General features: G+C 38.5%; 2 protein-coding genes and 1 long non-coding RNA gene across 3 annotated transcripts; 1 reads left to right on the forward strand and 2 right to left on the reverse strand.

Moving 5' to 3' along the window:
- Positions 1-4317: 4317 nt before the first annotated feature.
- On the reverse strand, positions 4318-12087 carry NSUN4 (NOP2/Sun RNA methyltransferase 4). Its single transcript, XM_039319803.1, has 6 exons — positions 11886-12087; positions 9922-10310; positions 9111-9265; positions 7681-7835; positions 6263-6387; positions 4318-4744 (listed from the first exon to the last, which is right to left on the reverse strand). The coding sequence occupies exons 1-6, from the start codon at positions 12000-12002 to the stop codon at positions 4468-4470; spliced, it is 1218 nt and encodes a 405-aa protein (XP_039175737.1). The 5' UTR covers positions 12003-12087; the 3' UTR covers positions 4318-4467.
- Positions 12088-12191: 104 nt separating this feature from the next.
- On the forward strand, positions 12192-13441 carry LOC120297314. Its single transcript, XR_005553764.1, has 2 exons — positions 12192-12339; positions 13250-13441. It is a non-coding gene; the product is annotated as an uncharacterized LOC120297314 (long non-coding RNA).
- LOC120297313 (cytochrome b-c1 complex subunit 6, mitochondrial) lies at positions 13235-17249 on the reverse strand. Its single transcript, XM_039319804.1, has 4 exons — positions 17106-17249; positions 15571-15597; positions 13697-13858; positions 13235-13459 (listed from the first exon to the last, which is right to left on the reverse strand). Exons 1-4 carry the CDS (start codon positions 17154-17156, stop codon positions 13427-13429), a joined length of 273 nt encoding a protein of 90 aa, XP_039175738.1. The 5' UTR covers positions 17157-17249; the 3' UTR covers positions 13235-13426.
- Between the last annotated feature and the right edge of the window lie 48 nt (positions 17250-17297).

Raw genomic sequence — 17297 nt, forward strand, 5'->3', positions numbered from 1 at the left:
AGAAGATAGTATTCATTATCTTGCTCCCTTTATTCCCAGTGGGAAGGCAACAGGTTCCATCCTTAGGTTCCATCTTAAATTCTTGCTGATGAGAGAAAGGAATTCTCACAAAATTAGCAGTATTATAACACCGCAAAAAACACTATGTTCATGTAAATAAACTAGCATAGTATAAAAAAGGCCCCACTCTCAAAACCAATGTCATGTGATTGCATAGGTCTGGGGTTGACTCAGATAAAACTGGTACGATGCTTACAGAGATAGTGGTCATATATATGAGTGGATTGCTTAAATTTAGTTGAAATCAGTGGGATTTTAGGAGCCATCTTTGTGCAATCCTGGACAGAAACTTGCAATAATCTTAAAAGTATTAGACAATTACCATATTTTTGGGCATATAAGACGACTGGGCGTATAAGACGACCCCTGACTTTTGAGAAGATTTTCATGGTTTAGAAAGTCATCTTATACGCTGGAAAATACAGTATAGGTATGATGCCTTTTGTCTGCTATCATGTTAATTTGGCCATAAGTACTGCTATGCTTTTCTAGCATGCACATACCTGATTGTAATGAGAAATGACAGGATTAATGAACTCAGAATAATTTATTAAGAAAGCATGTTTTGGCTTGCCCCTTTTAATTTGTTCTAGTAACAGCTGCTGCTATGTGCAGAAAAAAACTGATTTTATTATAAATGCAGTGATTGCAAATATTGAAGCTTTAGGTTCTTATAAGCATTGGTTTATTCTTAAAACAAATATTATACTGTACTCAATTATGGTTGTTTCAGTATTCATATATTTTTTAACTTGATCCAACAAGGCAATAATACAAGTAAACTGAAGACAGGAATAATCTCCTTAAATAAGAATATAATCTGTCATGCTTTGAGACAAGGAAAGTGCAGAATGGAAGAGAGTTCTTTTTTTAAAAAAGAAATTTTATTGATTTTCTAGTTTAAATATTTAAAAAGCAATGTGGCGGCTGAGTTAATCGATAATTCAATAACATACAGGTATCTTTAATACAGATATCAAACTGTTACATTAAATATTTACTCTTTTCCTCTTAGTATTTACTGTCTCATATTTAAACTAATACAATTCTTATTATATTGATTAAATAAAAATAACTCTTACATTTATCAATAATTTGTAGTTTATACATATCCTAGTTATTTTAACATTCAATCTTTATAGACAATCAATGTCCTAATTAGTTTTTCCCAATTTTTAGTTTCCCATTAATATTTAACATTTATATTAATTTTAATTCTCATTGATAAGTTGAAACCCCAATTTTCTTCCGTCTTATTCTAGCTTTCTTTCTTTGCCAAGTCGTCTTCCATGTCCGTGCTTTTAAGTCATCAAATAAATCTCCCTGTGTTATTATGTATGTTGTTTGAAGTAGAAAAAGCCATCTGGTTGCCATTTTTTTGAAAGGACTAACAAATTGTCTATTTTTTCATCTCGACGTAGTTGTCCTGAACTGTTTATCTTCTCTTCAGTCTGTTCTTCTTCTTGATCCTCAGGATTCTTCTGGTTTATAACATCTGGTTCTTTCCTGTAACTTCTTATTTCATTAGTAGCTGTAAGAATAGTTTCATGAATTGCTTTCAGCATAAAGAGAATCTGTTCCTGATCTTCATCCATGTTCTCTTAGTGTGTTAAAAGTTTTACAATCAGAAAATGCAAAAAAAAAAAAATGTCACTGAGTATAGAACACAGTTGGGCTTCTCATAGCTGTACAAAAGTCTTATCTATAGTCTGGGCTACAAGCTAAGTCTCTTTTAAGCAATAACAAGTTGTAATATCAGGTTTAGCCACAAGATGTCACCCACACCATTTAGAGTTTTGTTTTAAGTCCAAAATTTTTATAATCGTTTCAATTTTACTTCTTTTTTCTAAGTAAAAACCCAGATCTTCAATAAGAATAAAAATCTTTTAATCCACAACTTTTAAAAAGATAAAAATCCAATTAGAATCAAGTTATTCTTGCAACATTTTAAACTCTCCTGGATAGTTAGTCGCCGCTATTTTTAGAGGGAGGGATAGAATATCCCTTCCCTCTCCACAGGGGGAAAAGTACTTTGAGCAGCTTATGCAGGTAGAAAAAATAGTTAGGATTTAAGAGAGGTAAACCTCACCCAGTCTCATCCATGCTGCTTTATAGTTGCCTGATGGTAAATTTGACTTCAGCTGTTTGAAGCCAAGTGACAAGCCATATTTCTATGGCCGGTCTTTCATCTGCCGGTTTGGAGGGCTACCCCGGTGTCAAGCCCTCTATCTAGGCTCGACATGAACAGGTGGGGGAGGACACGAACGGTGCGCAGGGTGGAGGACGCCGGCGGCAGCCAGCACCAGCAAGACCACCTGCTTCCAGCCAGCCGGACCCCTCGGCTGCTGAACAGCTGCTATGCGGCCGCATGGCAGCCGGTAGTCCCCGGAGGTGTTCCTCGGCCAATGAACAACTGACGGCTGAGTCGCCAGGTGGCTGGGGAGCTGCACCGACCTGCTGATGGGCCGCTAGACTTCTGCTATAGCAGACTCACCAAGCTGTTTGGAACGGGGCCAGAGGGGGTGATTTGTAGCTGGCTGGGGCGAAGGGAGTCGAGGATGAGGTCTGATGCCGGTTGGGCCACAGCCGCGAAAAGCCGAAGCAAAAAGGCTGTTGGGCGTTGCAGTCAGCCATTTGAGGCCATGCGTCTGGATGCTGGTTATATGGGTGGGGCTTAATTAGTGTGCGTGTATATATAGCGCTGGGAGGCGGTTGCTGCCAGCGCGGACTTTGAAAGCGGTGTATCTTTGAACTGCATGCCAAAGATTCCTCCAGTAAACCTATACCCACCTGTGAACTGATCGGCTGTGTCTGTCTTGCCAGGGGTGAGGTAGGATCTTTGAAACCCAGATCGAACGGAAGGGCTACCACCCTCCTGCGATCAAGCGGGGATCTTCTTGCTTGTCGCCCTTAAAGGGCAACGTTCGACCCTTTCCAGGGTCCCCCAGCGATGCGAAATCGGATGTGGAAGACAGCGCTCACCTTCCAAACATCTGTGTCGGCCACATCAGCAAACCGGAAGTCTGTTCCTAATATTATTCTTATTCTCCCCTCCAACTCCTACTGGAATTGCAACTCCCTCCTCCTCAGAGAAGCAGTTGTCCTCTTCCCAATCCAGAAGAGGGCTAGGTTTGTTTGCCGGGGTCACAAGGGGGGATGAAAGGAGAAAAGGAGACTTACTTACAGTGTCAGTTATCTGAAAAAAGTCTTTTAGCTTGGGTTGTTTGGGCATTGTCGCAGCTATGTTTAGCTGGTTTTCTTTGCTTAGTCGGTCAAAGTCCTCTTACATAGTTTATTTATTTATTAGTAAAATTTATATGCCGCCCAATCCCTAGGGACTCAGGACGGCGTACAAAATTAAAACAAGTATAGCAATTAAAAACGAATACATTCACACAGCATGTCCTGATTGAATCCCGCCCCCCCCCCCCGGGGACATCAACCCCAGGCCTGCCGGAACAGGAGAGTTTTAATAGCTTTCTTGAAGGCCGGCAAGGTGGGAGTAGTTCGAATCTTGGGGGAAAGTTGATTCCACCACATCGGAGCCACCACAGAAAAGGCCCTTCCCCGAGGGCCCGCCAGCCGACATTGTCTGGCCGACGGGACCTGAAGGAGGCCCAATCTGTGGGACCTCACCGGTCTCTGGGAACTATGCGGCAGTATGCGGTCCTGTAAGTAACCTGGTCCTAAGCCATGAAGGGCTTTAAAGGTGACAACTAACACCTTGAATTGCGTCCGGAGACCCACAGGAAGCCAGTGCAGCTCGCGGAGGATAGGTGACATCTTGGCAAATTTATGATGTATAGACTTCAAAAAAACAAAAGGAAAAATCTAAAGAATACCCTCTATTGTGTATTAATTACTTAGGGATCTGGTAAGAGCAAAACTGCTTTCCTTCCAACCTTAGTGTCTTCAGACTACAAGCTCACAGATTTTTCCAAGGACCTGTAATTCTGATATACACATGGCAAAAACATCTCCAATACAACCATTCCCAGCCTGGCAACCTTCAGAGACACTGGGGTTCACAACTCCCAAATTCACAGATAGGATACCATGGTATAAAGTTTTCTGAAACCTGAAGCCCTCCTACATCTGAATACTGCCCAGCTGGATATTTTCTAATGTATACAGTATAACTCAAAACTGTGATGCAAGTACACAAATATGTATATAATTAGATGTATGTAAATGCAACTTATTAGTAGCATGTACATGGAATTTCTATCTGGTTAGACTGCCCATGCAGAGAAGTACTTCCTTGAAAAAAAAAAAAAAACAAGAAGCATTGAATGACATGTAAAGGGCCCAGGCATGTAACCTACAAAATAAAATGTCTGTGGCTTTTTGTAAATTCCATTTCATCTTTTGAAGAGATATTTAATAATATACTGTTCTTTCCTCAATCTAATTCACTCTGTGCAATTTGCAAAAATACATGGGTCCAAAGTTAGCTGTGAGGTGGGGCAGGATAAGTTCTCCAAGTCTACAATTTGAATAGAAAGAAAATGTGTTCTGGAACAGTCTCCGAAAATGCCTCAAGTCTTCTACTGTCACATTGATGCTGTACTGGATGTTTAGTAACTCCACAGCTCTCTCAACCACATACTCATTTTGGAGCTCAGACAGAGAGCATGTGGAATATACCACCTCTCCTCCTGGCTTAGCAGCAAGGACTCCAGCTCTGAAGAAAAAAAAAATAGGAAAGAAATTATTGGGGGGGGGATTATCAACTGTATTGGCCCACTTATTCAACAGAGTAATGCATACACCATATGCCAGTGCAAGAATGCACATGGAATCCTTACCTAGGCCTAGACTATATTTTGGGCCCCAGATATAAACAGAATCAATTCTCCTTTTTCTGCCTTGTTAATATGTCATTAATTTACTGAGTTCCTAGAAATAATGCTTATAGGCACTCAGACACCTCCCATGGAATCCTGTCTGTCACACTTGCCTTTTTTGTTTTGTTACGAGGTACACCAGCATTCAGCAAATTTGGGAATGGGAAGCCCCTGCATACTTATGGCCAGTCCAACCTCATTTTCTCAAAATTCATATCTGGCCTCCAGCCAAAGAGAATGAAATCCTTGCCAGCAGTATTGCTTTCCCCCAGCCATCACATAGTGAAAAAGCAAAATTGAGTATGATGGAATTTTCAAAGAATCTAGTTCAAGAGTGGAAGACTCCTGGGTATAAGAATATTAATGTAGTTGAAATTGCAGATTCATAATGGGTAATATTTTAGTTGTTTGATCATTCCATCACTTCAAGCTCTTTGTCACCCAACGGATAATAAATCACCAGGATTGTTTATTGCCTTTGATTATTTTTTTTTAAAGCTTGGGGTCTTCTTCAATGACCTTGCCCTCACATTATACTCTCAAATATTTAACATAGCTTCATTATTAGTTCTTTTAATAGGTAGTCTGGTTTTATTTTATCTAGTATTGATTCTTCTTGCCAATTAAGATATTCCCAACAATCTTCTCCAGCATCACAATTCAAAAGCATAGATTTTCTTTGTTTTGCATTTATGACAGCCATCTTATGATTGGGAAGACTTGCCTGATAACATGTACCATGGATGCAGTAAAGTGTCCCTATAAATATGTATCTAGATTTGCCATAATTTTTCTCCTAAGTAGCAGACATCTTTTTTCTTATGGTTACAGAAACCATCTCTGTGCAGTTTTGACTCTAGAAATATAATGTGTATTACTACTTCTCTGCCTACTGGCAGTGGGTTGACACTAGAAGTTGACACAATTTTACAGTGTTGGGTTTGTTTGTTTGTTTGTTTGTTTGAAGAAAAAACACACCAAGCATCAGACTGGCTTTTCTACTCCCATCTTTCATCTTCAACATGCGATTTAGTCTTCCTCACTTCTAGCCATTAATGTAATATCACGAGCATATCTGGGGTTACTTATATTTATTCCAATAATTTTAATTCCAACTTCTGTTCTATTCTGAGAGCGATTCAATGATTTATGGAAGTAAATCCTTTGAACTTAAACGGTTTGATGTGTCTTGTAACTGGAACACCACAAATTAAATCTCTGTTCGTAGGCTCTTCTTCTGGAAATTGCAAGACCATCTTTGGAATTGCATGGTCCAGAGCAAGAGAGGAACAAAATGTTTTTGAGCTATCTGGAGCATTCAAGAATGTTTTTGACAACATGTCAAAATCACTCACATGAGCAGTTGCAGCTGGAGCATTGGCAACATCTGACGTTCTCCTTTTCTTCCGTATGTGAAGATATTGTTATCTTCTTCCAAGACTGACTTTCGATCATTTGTGCATGGCACGTCAACAAGTACCTAAATGGAACCAAACAAATATTCCCTCTGGTAAATGTCTACACAATTTCTGTACATTAAAGACAAGTTTAGGTTAAACACTTAATCTATTTCCATGTACAGTGAAAAGCCAAGGAAAGTTTTGAAGCTGCTTTTCCACCACAGTACAAACTAGAAATTTGTTATTTTTCTTCGTTTTAGAAATTAAAAAAAAAACAGGTTGTCGGGTTGTTTTGAAAAAAGTATGACAGGAATACTGACCATCTCTTGCAATTCTAGTTACAGCAATAACTACTTTTCGATCCAATGTATGTAAACAAATGCTCAAAGTCATTATGGTGCTAGGGCTGCTGTGCTAGACCAGGACTGGGAAACCAAGATTCACATTTCTGGTCTGCTGTGAAGTTTTCTGAATAAACATGGAACAACCATCCCTGGTCTGTGGACTGGTACTGGTCCACGGCCCACTAGGAAGTGGGCCATGCAAGCAGTGGACAGGTTTGTGGAGCTCCATTTGCCAAGCAGCAGGCACATACCGCAAACCATCCCACCCCCCGCTACTACAGCAGCCAATCTGCAGAGCCAGAAAGGTTGAGGACCCCTGCTCTAGATCAGAGGTCCCCAGCCTTTTGGGCACCAGGGACCAGTTCCGTGGAGAGAGGTTTTTCCACGGACTGGAGGGTGCATGGTTTTGTGTGCTGCCTGCATCCCATGGATGGGGCTTTGCTTATTTCATGTGGCCCGGCTGCTGGCATGTCGCAGTCCGGTGGTTGGGGACCCCTGCTCTAGATGACTAGATCAAGCAAGCAAGTTCTATTCTGACAAAGCACTGCTTGAGCTAAGTCAGTGTTATGCCCTGTAGGGTTTTAAAGATAATATACAGCATTTGAATTCAGTACAGAAGCTGATTGGTAACCGATACGGTAAACTTAAAATAGGTATTACTTTGGATTGGAGGGATTGGCTTCTGCTGCTTCATTTGAAGGTATTACAGTAGTTTCATTGGGAACTAAATCAAGGCATGAGTTACTGATTGCAGGGTACAAATAATCAAGGATAGATGATCAAGGCTTTTATTACAGCATTCTTAAATGGCTATTAACTGTTAATTTTAAGATTAAAAACTCCAAAAATTGCTGTATCAGTCTTGGCTATAAACTTACTACCACTCAAGGGAGAATTCTAGAGATAATCTAGTAAAGGGGCAAGGGCTATTCTGTACAAGAAATGAAAAAAAAAATCTAATGATATCCTGGTTTATTAAGAAATAAAGGTGTTTCAATTTCCAGTAGCAAGAGTTAGAATGATACTTACCTTATCATAAGTGCCTGTTTCTGTCTGGGACCAATTTCTTCCATCCAACGAGGTAACCCGCACTACATTTTGGATCTCTTTGGGGAGATAGCTGCGGAGGACGTTACGTAGCCGGACAGTGCGAGAACCAGAGAGATCATTGGCTGTCAGCACACCTATTTCAAGAAGAACAGACGCTTAAACCAAGGACAGCATATCTCAGATATAAATTTACATAAAAATGATGGCTATCTTGCTATGTAATGTGTGCAATCTCTCTCAAGTATCTATAGATCATTCTCTTTCACCCTTTTCCCACTTACTCACAAGTACATATAGCTATCTTGCCTATCAAACCAATGTCATCTATTCAGACAAAGTAATAGAGGAGGAAACTGAAGAACTGTCCGTTGACTTGTCACCAGATATACCCTCATAAAAAATAATCTATCTGAACGTTATGTCCCTTCGGTTGAGAGATTGGCTGAGGATGCAAATGTGAACGCCTTAGTGGAATCTAGATTGCCTCTGGATCTTGAGTCAATTCACACATCAGACTACATCCATTTACGATTTAAGTTACTATGACTGTAGCTGTGATTCAACATATGAATCTTTGAGTCAAGAATTACTTAGGTGAGATGCACATATATTCAAGAAATAAAGAAATCAATAAATGTACCACAAAGAAGAGCATTTTTGCATGACCAGAAGCCATAGCAAGCAGGGGAACTGGTGATTAAGTTGGTGAGTATCTTAGTCTTTTATGTCTTATTTTTTTATTATTTTAAGGAATTATTTTTATTTTATTCAATTTTTTTTTTAGGGTTCCAACTGCTTGCGCCTTGGAAAATTGCAGTAAAAGAGAAAGATACTTTTTACCAAGACAAAACAACTTACCTATTACATATTTTCTACACTGCATGATAGAAGTGTTTGCAGTGAGTTTTTCTGTACCAGCTGAAAGTAGTATGGATGAAATTTGGGAGTTTTCCCATGCAAAACACATTTTCTACACCTGAGCTATGTGGCCCTTCTCCAAAGAGAAAGCATATGAGCATCTTCTCCTCCAAAATCTTTCACTGGAATGACAGCCTACAAGTGGCAAAAAGAAACATAAGGCTGTAGCATTCCATGTATAAAAGTGAAAGTCAATTTTGTGCATTGTTATGGGGGAGGCTATCACTTTTCAATCAATATGCACATAACCTGTTGTAATATTCCCAACTCTATATTCTAAATGAGAAGTATATTTTCACAAGAATATAAGCCACACTGGCTGGGGAATTCTGGGAGCTGAAATCCACATTATCTTAAAATTGCCAAATTTGAAAGATGAGAATTTATTCTGTGTAAAACTCCAAAAGAACAGTTTCAGCAACTCTTCTGCCTATACTACAAATGAAATGTCTAAACTTGGGAAAGCAAGATTAGTAAATCGTATTACTTACGACAACACCCAGTCTGTAAAAGTGCCAGCATCTTCCCACCTGGGGCTGCACAAAGATCAAGGACCATGCTTCCAGGCTGTACATTGAGAGCCAAAACAGGTAAAATCGAGGCAGCATCCAGGAGATAGTAACCAAGAATTCCTACGATGTCTGGTCTGCAAGTCAAAGAAATATATTAGATGAAACATACAAGCATTGCAAATGGATGCACACACACACACACGAAACTGTATCTTGAAAAAGAGTTTTCTGCCACCTTTTTGTGTTTCATATTTAACTTTTTTTGTTTTTCATGTTTAACTTTTTTCTGCTTGATTTTATACAAAAACAAGTACAAGAATACTAGGCCATCCAAATATTAATAGATCAGCTTCCATCATATCTAATTGTCTATTCTGGTTGGGGCAGATAATTATTTATACCGCAAGTGTCTTGCCTTAGTTTTAGAGACTAAATATGCATCTCAACTGTAATATAATACTTTGGAAGTGTATTCGAAGTTTTGATTTTATAGACTACAATTATAATATGTGTTGTATTTTGAACCTTTTATCAACTGCCTTGGTCAGGCTTAGGAAAACTACACATACATGCTAAAATAAATATATGATCTATAATAGTGCATTTTTGATGTTGCAGCCAGGGGAAAATTTAAAACATTTAAAAAGCACAAGACCTTTTTCTTCTTTTGTCTTCTATTTTATTAAATTAAAAAAAACCTCTCTGAAGCAAACAGCAAGCTTAAGAAGAACAGAAAATGGCTATTTGAGGAAAATTTTATAAGCATTCTAAAAATCCAATAAATTCATACCTGGCTTGACGAAAACGACTGATGTCTCCTTTGGGGAAAGTATAACATTTGATGTTAGGACTGACAGAAGGAAAATATTGTGCCTGAGTCTTTGAAAGTTCTGTCTGGATTTGGGGAGATGAAGTTGGCACACTGTCATCTTCAATGGAGGAATCTAATTCCTCAATTACTTCCTGAGATTCTTGGATGAAATCTACTGCATTGAGGTTTTCCAGACTCTGAATGACCTGTTCTACATCAGAGAAATTGTTGACTAGGGCCCCATATTTTTGCATTGACAGGAGACTGATGCGAATTGAAGGCCAGAGGCTGCCAAACTGGTCTCCATAGTTCATGTCGAAGACCTGGAGAGCCACTCTGGTATTATTTGCCCGAGGAGCAGTGGCTGCCTATATAAGAATAAAAATAAATCATCCAATGGGGAACATTTTATAGTTGTCACTGATAATGAAGAAGCAGTATTTCCAAATTGGGATTGCCTGCTGAGTTCTCCCACATAGAATAGACATATTTCAACATGCAATGCCCCACGGTTGATAAATGTGAATGAACACTGTAATCATGAAGTTAGGCCCACACCACTATTTTCTACCTACTTTGAACTAAGAAAAACCCAGATTATCAACTCCATACCTTCCTTCTTTATAGGCAAGAAGATATTCTTTAAGTTTTCCTCCGCAAGAAAACCTGTACAGGTAATCATTGACTTACAACAGTTTGTTTAATGAATGTTCAAAGTTACAACGGCACTGAAAAAAGTGACTTATAACCATTTTTCATACTTATGAGCACTGCAACATCCACATGGTTATGTGATCAAAATTAAGACACTTGGCAACTGACTCATATTTATGATGATTGCAGTGTCCTGGGATCATGTGACCACCTTTTGCCACCTTCTGACAAGCAAAGTCAATGGGAAAACTAGATTCGCTTAACAAGTGAACACCTACAGTGATTCACTTAAGAACTGTGGCAAGAAAGGTCATAAAATGGGGCAAACTTCACTTAACAAATGTTTCGCTTAGCAACATAAATTTTGGGCTCAATTGAAATCGTAAGTTGAGAATTATCTGCATTCAAGAGTCAAATTAAATCAGCTGAGTTAAACTATATGTTAAATGAATATGCTTTAATTGCAACAACTGTTGAACTTATTTATCACATTATATTCCACATATCTAAATCAAAACAGGGAAATCCTCTTACCCCAAGATACACATCTCCTTTAATAAAGAACATCAATAAAAGAAGCCAAACTTAGATAAAAGACTATAATCTGGCTTTAAACACTACACATTTCAGTCTATTTAAATAAAATGATATAGACTAGTTTTGTAACACTTGATAACTCAATAATAAAATTCCTTGGGACTTACTTCCCAAAAAAATCATACATCCGACTGGGCTTCAGGAAATACATTTGTTTAGACAGAATAATCAGCATAATCCAATAGAATGCTACTCAATCATCATTCTATATTTCAATGTGTTTAAGACCATTCCTTCCATTTGGAAAAACGGGAGTTTTCCTTTAAATCACCAAGAGGACATGGTCCAATAACTTAAGAAAGAGAAAGTTTGAGGCTATAGCCTATAGTGGTTTTTCTACCCTGGCCACTTTTAAGATGTGAGGACTTCAACTCCCACCATTCCCCAGCTAGCTATGCAGGAGAATGCTGTGAATTGAAACCCACAGATCTTAAAAGTGGTCAACTTTGAGAAACACTTGTCTAATACGATCAGGGAAGGGTTAATTCTAATAAAGAGAGGAAAGAAAGGATGGGAAGCGTATAAGAGAAAACCGGGGAGGGACGAGCAATTAGGTCGAGATGGTTCGGTGGGGTTACGGAGGGCTTGCGATGGGGCTGCGCTCTAGCTAAGGGGCTGGCATGTTGATGAGGCGGGGGAGATAACGAACACGCGTGCACAAGTGGCGCCCTGCTTCCCTCCTCCTCACCCACCCATTTCTTCTTGTAATGACGATGCCGACAAGGCGCCGAGACAAACAACGAAGGCGAAGCTTTCCGCAGATACTGCAGGAGGAACCGCTTCCCCTTTGCCTGGTGTGCAACCGCCATGTTCGACTGCGGGAATCAACGGCCGGTGGATGGGCGGTCCGACAGCAACTCCTCCGCCTCCTCAGAGCCACACTGTTTTAGGCTCCCCCGGCTGATGTCGACGCGCAAAATCGTTCCGTCGCACGCAGGAACAACGTAACCGGAAGTCGAGCAGCTGCATTTGGAATTTCAAGCGTTTCCAGTGTTTTTATGTTATTGGCAGTGTCTCAGTGGGGTAGCCCAGGAAATTACACGCCCGCTTGGGGTAGCCCAGGAAATTACACGCCCGCTTTGTACGTAGCTTAGCAGTTACATTTTATTCGGCTCGGTGAATGGCTGCTTAGAGCACCTCGGCAAGGTAAAAGGCAAAACGCGCTTTTCCAGAACCCCTTTCCCAAATGTCAGACTCTTAGCAATTGTATATTAAAAAAGTTATTCAGTGAACAAATTAAGTTCAACAAGAAATGGAATATTGGCCATAAAACCATCTGTATTTAATTGAATGTTACCATGCCGACTAAGATTTCAGTGAACCGATTTAACGTATTTTCTGCCTCTTTCATCCATCTCTACTTTTGACCATTTACTGCTTTTGCAACCTGTTGCAATTTCTGCGCATTGACAAAGGCGGTGTTGTGGCAGAAACCAATGAAATAACAGGAGATATTGTTTTTTTTTTTTTTAACCCTTCCTAACGTTGTTTCCGGCAACTGCTGGGTCCACTTCCCCCACCTCTTGTCTCCGGATTTTGAACAGGAATTGACCGGCCTGCTTGTCTCCGGAACCTGACATCAAGGAGACTATATATGCAACTGGATTTTTTCCCCCTTATTAGGATTTCCTCCTAATTGAGCCCATCTGTGGAGATTGTATATTGCTTTATTTGGCAATATGCTTCCCCCACCCCAACAAACAGGAGTAGCAGATACTAAGAGGCTGCTCTATTTAGTAAATGCTTCCCTGCCTCTTTGGTCTTTGGGATAGATAGACTTTCAAAGACCAAAATGTTGTAAAAGCTTCCCTTCTCTGTTAATTGTAAGGCATCTTGTCCTCATCTTGGTTATTAGTTGCTTTTCTAGTAACAGTTTCCACTTATTTTCCTTATATTTTCTGGATTTTTAAAATCTTAAAAACTCAGGAAATTTATCTATCCACACATAGATATGCAGTTAAAATTCTGTCACTTAAAATCGGAAAATGCCATAATTTTTCTGAATGCTGTTTTAAAAGAAGACGTGTAGTTATCACAACTGTTTTATTTTTTACAGTAAATGTTTAATGTGGAAATGTACAGAAACTGTTAACACTGCAAATCGTCCACAGAATACAGAAGTACTATGATGCAATAATCAAACAAAAAAAAGGATCAATCTTTCATAGAAGCAGGTCACACGACTGCAAAGTTTTCATCAGATATGAAGAAGTTGACATGATTGAATAAAGATTTATTTCAGTTTGGAGAAGAGTTTGTGAGCTACCTGTAAACCAAAAAATTAACAAATGAAAACAAGAATTTAAGCAAAAAAATATATTGATCTACTTATTTGCACAATTTATTCTTACAGTTTACTTCAGAAGTTTACTTTATTTACAAACTGCTGATCCATAATTTTCTAAATAGTAAGGGGCAACGAAGTTTGAGAATTATAAGTTCATTTGATGCATATAATTATTTTACACAACCTTGCATAAAAGTCATGCTAAAATCAACTTACACAATGGTCTCTAGCTTCCAGGAAGTCGAAGAGCTCCTCTGTACACTCTTCCAGTGTTTGAGATCTGGACGATACCCGAGTATTACACTGCTCTAAACGTTCCAGAGCTTTTGCACATTGTTCTATCTTTGCACACTCTTCCCTGACAACTGTTAAAGGATCCTGGAAGAAAAAGTATCACATAATTAATACTCTACTAAAGACATTACGAAAAGAGAGAGTCAAACTTACTATTAAAGCTGGCATACAAAAGTCTGTAATTATCCAGACAGTGGATGATCATAAGAAACTTAAAAACTCTTGGGTTATAAATTGTAGCCATTTAGGAGAGTAGCACTTTTTCTCATAGTTTGTAACAACTAGGATATTTTGACTTTTTAAAAAAAGATAGAATTTTGCTCCTTTCCCTACCAGAGCTAGCCATGTTTGGCAACTATTTTTCTGCCCTGTACTCAAGATGTTGGTGGTATCTTGCTGAAACCCATATTAGCAGTTTAAAGTCAACCTTAATAGTTCCATTAAAGTAGTGCTTTTCCCCCCCTAAGCAGCCAATAAGTCAGGTTTATCATTGACTGTTTTGTCACTGGAATTGGGAGATGAATCCTAGGTAAAATCAGCTTATAGCTTATTGGGCACTTTAGTTGGTGCTGGCCCATCCCCTGGGACTATCTTTGAGGGCCATTCTATTCTGGTGCAATGGGAGAGTATGGGTCTTTTGAAACAAGCTCTCCCCATATATCTGTTAAGTCTCTGTGCTGTTCCCTGGTTTATAGAGCGAGATCAGCAGCTAGGGTGGAGGCTGCATGGTAAAGCAGAACAGAGCGGACCAGTTTCATGCCATCGTCTCTCTACTGCATCTGTCAGCTCTGTTTGGGCTGCTTTTGACCACAGGTTTAGTGTACTTCTGTTCTATGTACTGTCAGCTATGCTATCACAGCCACCTCTCCTAACCCTGACAGGTAATCTCAGGTTAAAAGATAGGTAAATAAGACAAATTCTGACAAATGGCTAAACCCACAAATCTAGCCGCCAGTCAAAAATATTGCCTATCATAGCTATGTTGTGACAGGTGGATGACATCCTGCTAACATCATTGTTGAGGTGGCTTCAGCATACACTTTTCTGGAGAGAAAATGAAGACACTACTCTTCAGCTACAAACCAGAGCAAAGGCAACTGATATTGGCAATAGGGACCAGAATAATCTGTATTAGGTCAGTGTTCTGCTAGTTTTCAAAAACAGAAGAACAGTTTAATTGAGCCAGGAGAAAGATTTTAAGCCTTGGGAGCAAAATCCATAGTTTGTCCATCTTTGCTCTTTCTATAGAAATCCTAACTGTCAAAAGAAATCATATATTAAAACAAGGTTGGGATGTTCTAAATATGATAATTCAGATTATTTTATTAAATAAAAATCAGGTAAAGATGGAATACTAAGATATTCACTACATAAACACTAAATAGACATGGCATTTATCAGAATTGATCTATTCAGATTCTATCGTATTATCTTTTTGTTCCTGAATTATAGGTTTTAGTAAAAAGAACATATGCTATTAAGCAAACCAGTACATCGGATAGAAACAGTTTTATTAAAGCAACACAGAAAAGCGGCCACAAGATTCTGCTAATATTCAAAATCAGACATTTCATTGCAGTACCACAAATTGTTATGCACTTGTTGTGATCAAGAAAAATCATTTGTTGAAATTTAATCAAGTTGTGAACCCAAATAATAATTCCCATCACTATATACATTTCTACCATTTGTTAATTTTCATCCAGATAGAATAAGTAACAAGATTCTTTTAAAAAATTGTTGATTGAAATGTTATGAATTACTTCTCTTGCTCAATTATCCATAAAGTTACATACCACAAGTTCTTCTTCCTCTTCTTCCTCCTGCACAGGGAAAAAAGAATCATAATAGATTCATCAATGTTCTCATATCTATATGATATGAAGTCCATTAAATTACAAAAAATCAAAGAGCAATTTTAGTTACAGGTAATATTTCAACATGCAATGCCCCACATGGTTGATAAATGTGAATGAACACTGTAATCATGAAGCTAGGCCCACACCACTATTTTCTACTTACTTTGAACTAAGAAAAACCCAGATTATCAACTTCACACCTTCCCTCTTTATAGGCAAGAAGATACTCTAGATGTTTTCTTCCACAAGAAAACCTGTACAGGTAATCACTGACTTACAACATTTGTTTAGCGAACATTCAAAGTTACAACGACAGTGAAAAAAGTGACTTATGACCAATTTTCACACATATGACCACTGCAATATCCCCATGGTTATGTGATCAAAATTAAGACACTGGAAATTTTGTTACAAATAGAACTCCAAAAACTTTAAGCATTGCTGAAAAGACTTCTTTGTCCCTATATCAAAAATATATGACAAAAACAGATATCAACAATTCACCGCTAAAAAAAAGTTTCAGAATTCTCCATCCAATGTTTTATAATTCTTTATACCAGTCCCCATGACTGAAAAATCCACATGGAATTATTAATATTTAAAGAAAAAATAATATTTTTTTAAAAAAAGTCAATCAGTATTGGACTGGAATAGTAAGAATACTATACTAGCCATGGAATATTATTGCATTTCAGTTCATTATAAATAAATATAACATTAGAACTCTTTGCAAAAAGAGGTATAATCATAAAAGTTATTTATACTAGTACCATATGTAGTGAAGGTTTTTTATTATTTTTATAAGATGACAAAAAAAAATAAGACAATGAACATATAAAGGCTTTATTCATGGATTATAAAGGAGATGTTATAAGCAAAACAAAAGCCCTGGATTATTCAAACAATATGCAGAGATGCATTATTCAAAGTATTTATATAATGGCCAATATTTTACACTTTAAAAGAATAAGGAAACACAGCTTTCTCAATTCTACGTATATAACTACAGGGGACTATTTTTCAACCAACACAAGCAAAATATTTTGATGGGAGTTGTAGTCTTCCAGTCTGCAAGGCAACCAGATGGTGAAATTTGCAGCAATTAATAATTCTATCGCTAACCACGGTCAGTTTTTCGACATTCACACAAAGGGTATTATAGAGTATATAAATTGGTTAGTGATTATTGTTTTCCCGCGGATCTGGTACTCCGGCTATATTATAGATAGTACAAGTGCATTCATGCACGTCTAAACTAAGGTCCGTTATATTCAAGTGTAACTTGCCAACACGTAAATGGATTCACGGCTCTAGTGTTAGCTATTGAGTGACCTTTCGATAAAATTAAAAGCCCAGATCAAGAAAACCAGCAGGCCCAAAAATGAAAATGCAGGGACGGAGGAGCGAAGAACACGCAATGTTAAGATTTGAGAATAACCACATTTCCCTCGTCTCACTGTAGTGCGGCTCACCTCAGGGTCGTCCCGGCGGCCCTCAATTGCCTTCTCGTCCTCCCTACCCATTTCAGCAAGTCTTCCTCAACCCCGATTTAGCTACCGCAGAAGGACGCGCGAGGGTCATCCGCATGTCAACGGAAATCCCGCCTATCCACAGCAGCCTTCCGAGGGGAGGTTTCATTCAGCCGACCTTCTTAAGATGGCTCC

This window comes from Crotalus tigris, unplaced genomic scaffold (assembly GCF_016545835.1).
Source record: "Crotalus tigris isolate CLP2741 ecotype Arizona unplaced genomic scaffold, ASM1654583v1 scf7180000023617.9722795, whole genome shotgun sequence".
Taxonomy (NCBI): Eukaryota; Metazoa; Chordata; class Lepidosauria; order Squamata; family Viperidae; genus Crotalus; species Crotalus tigris.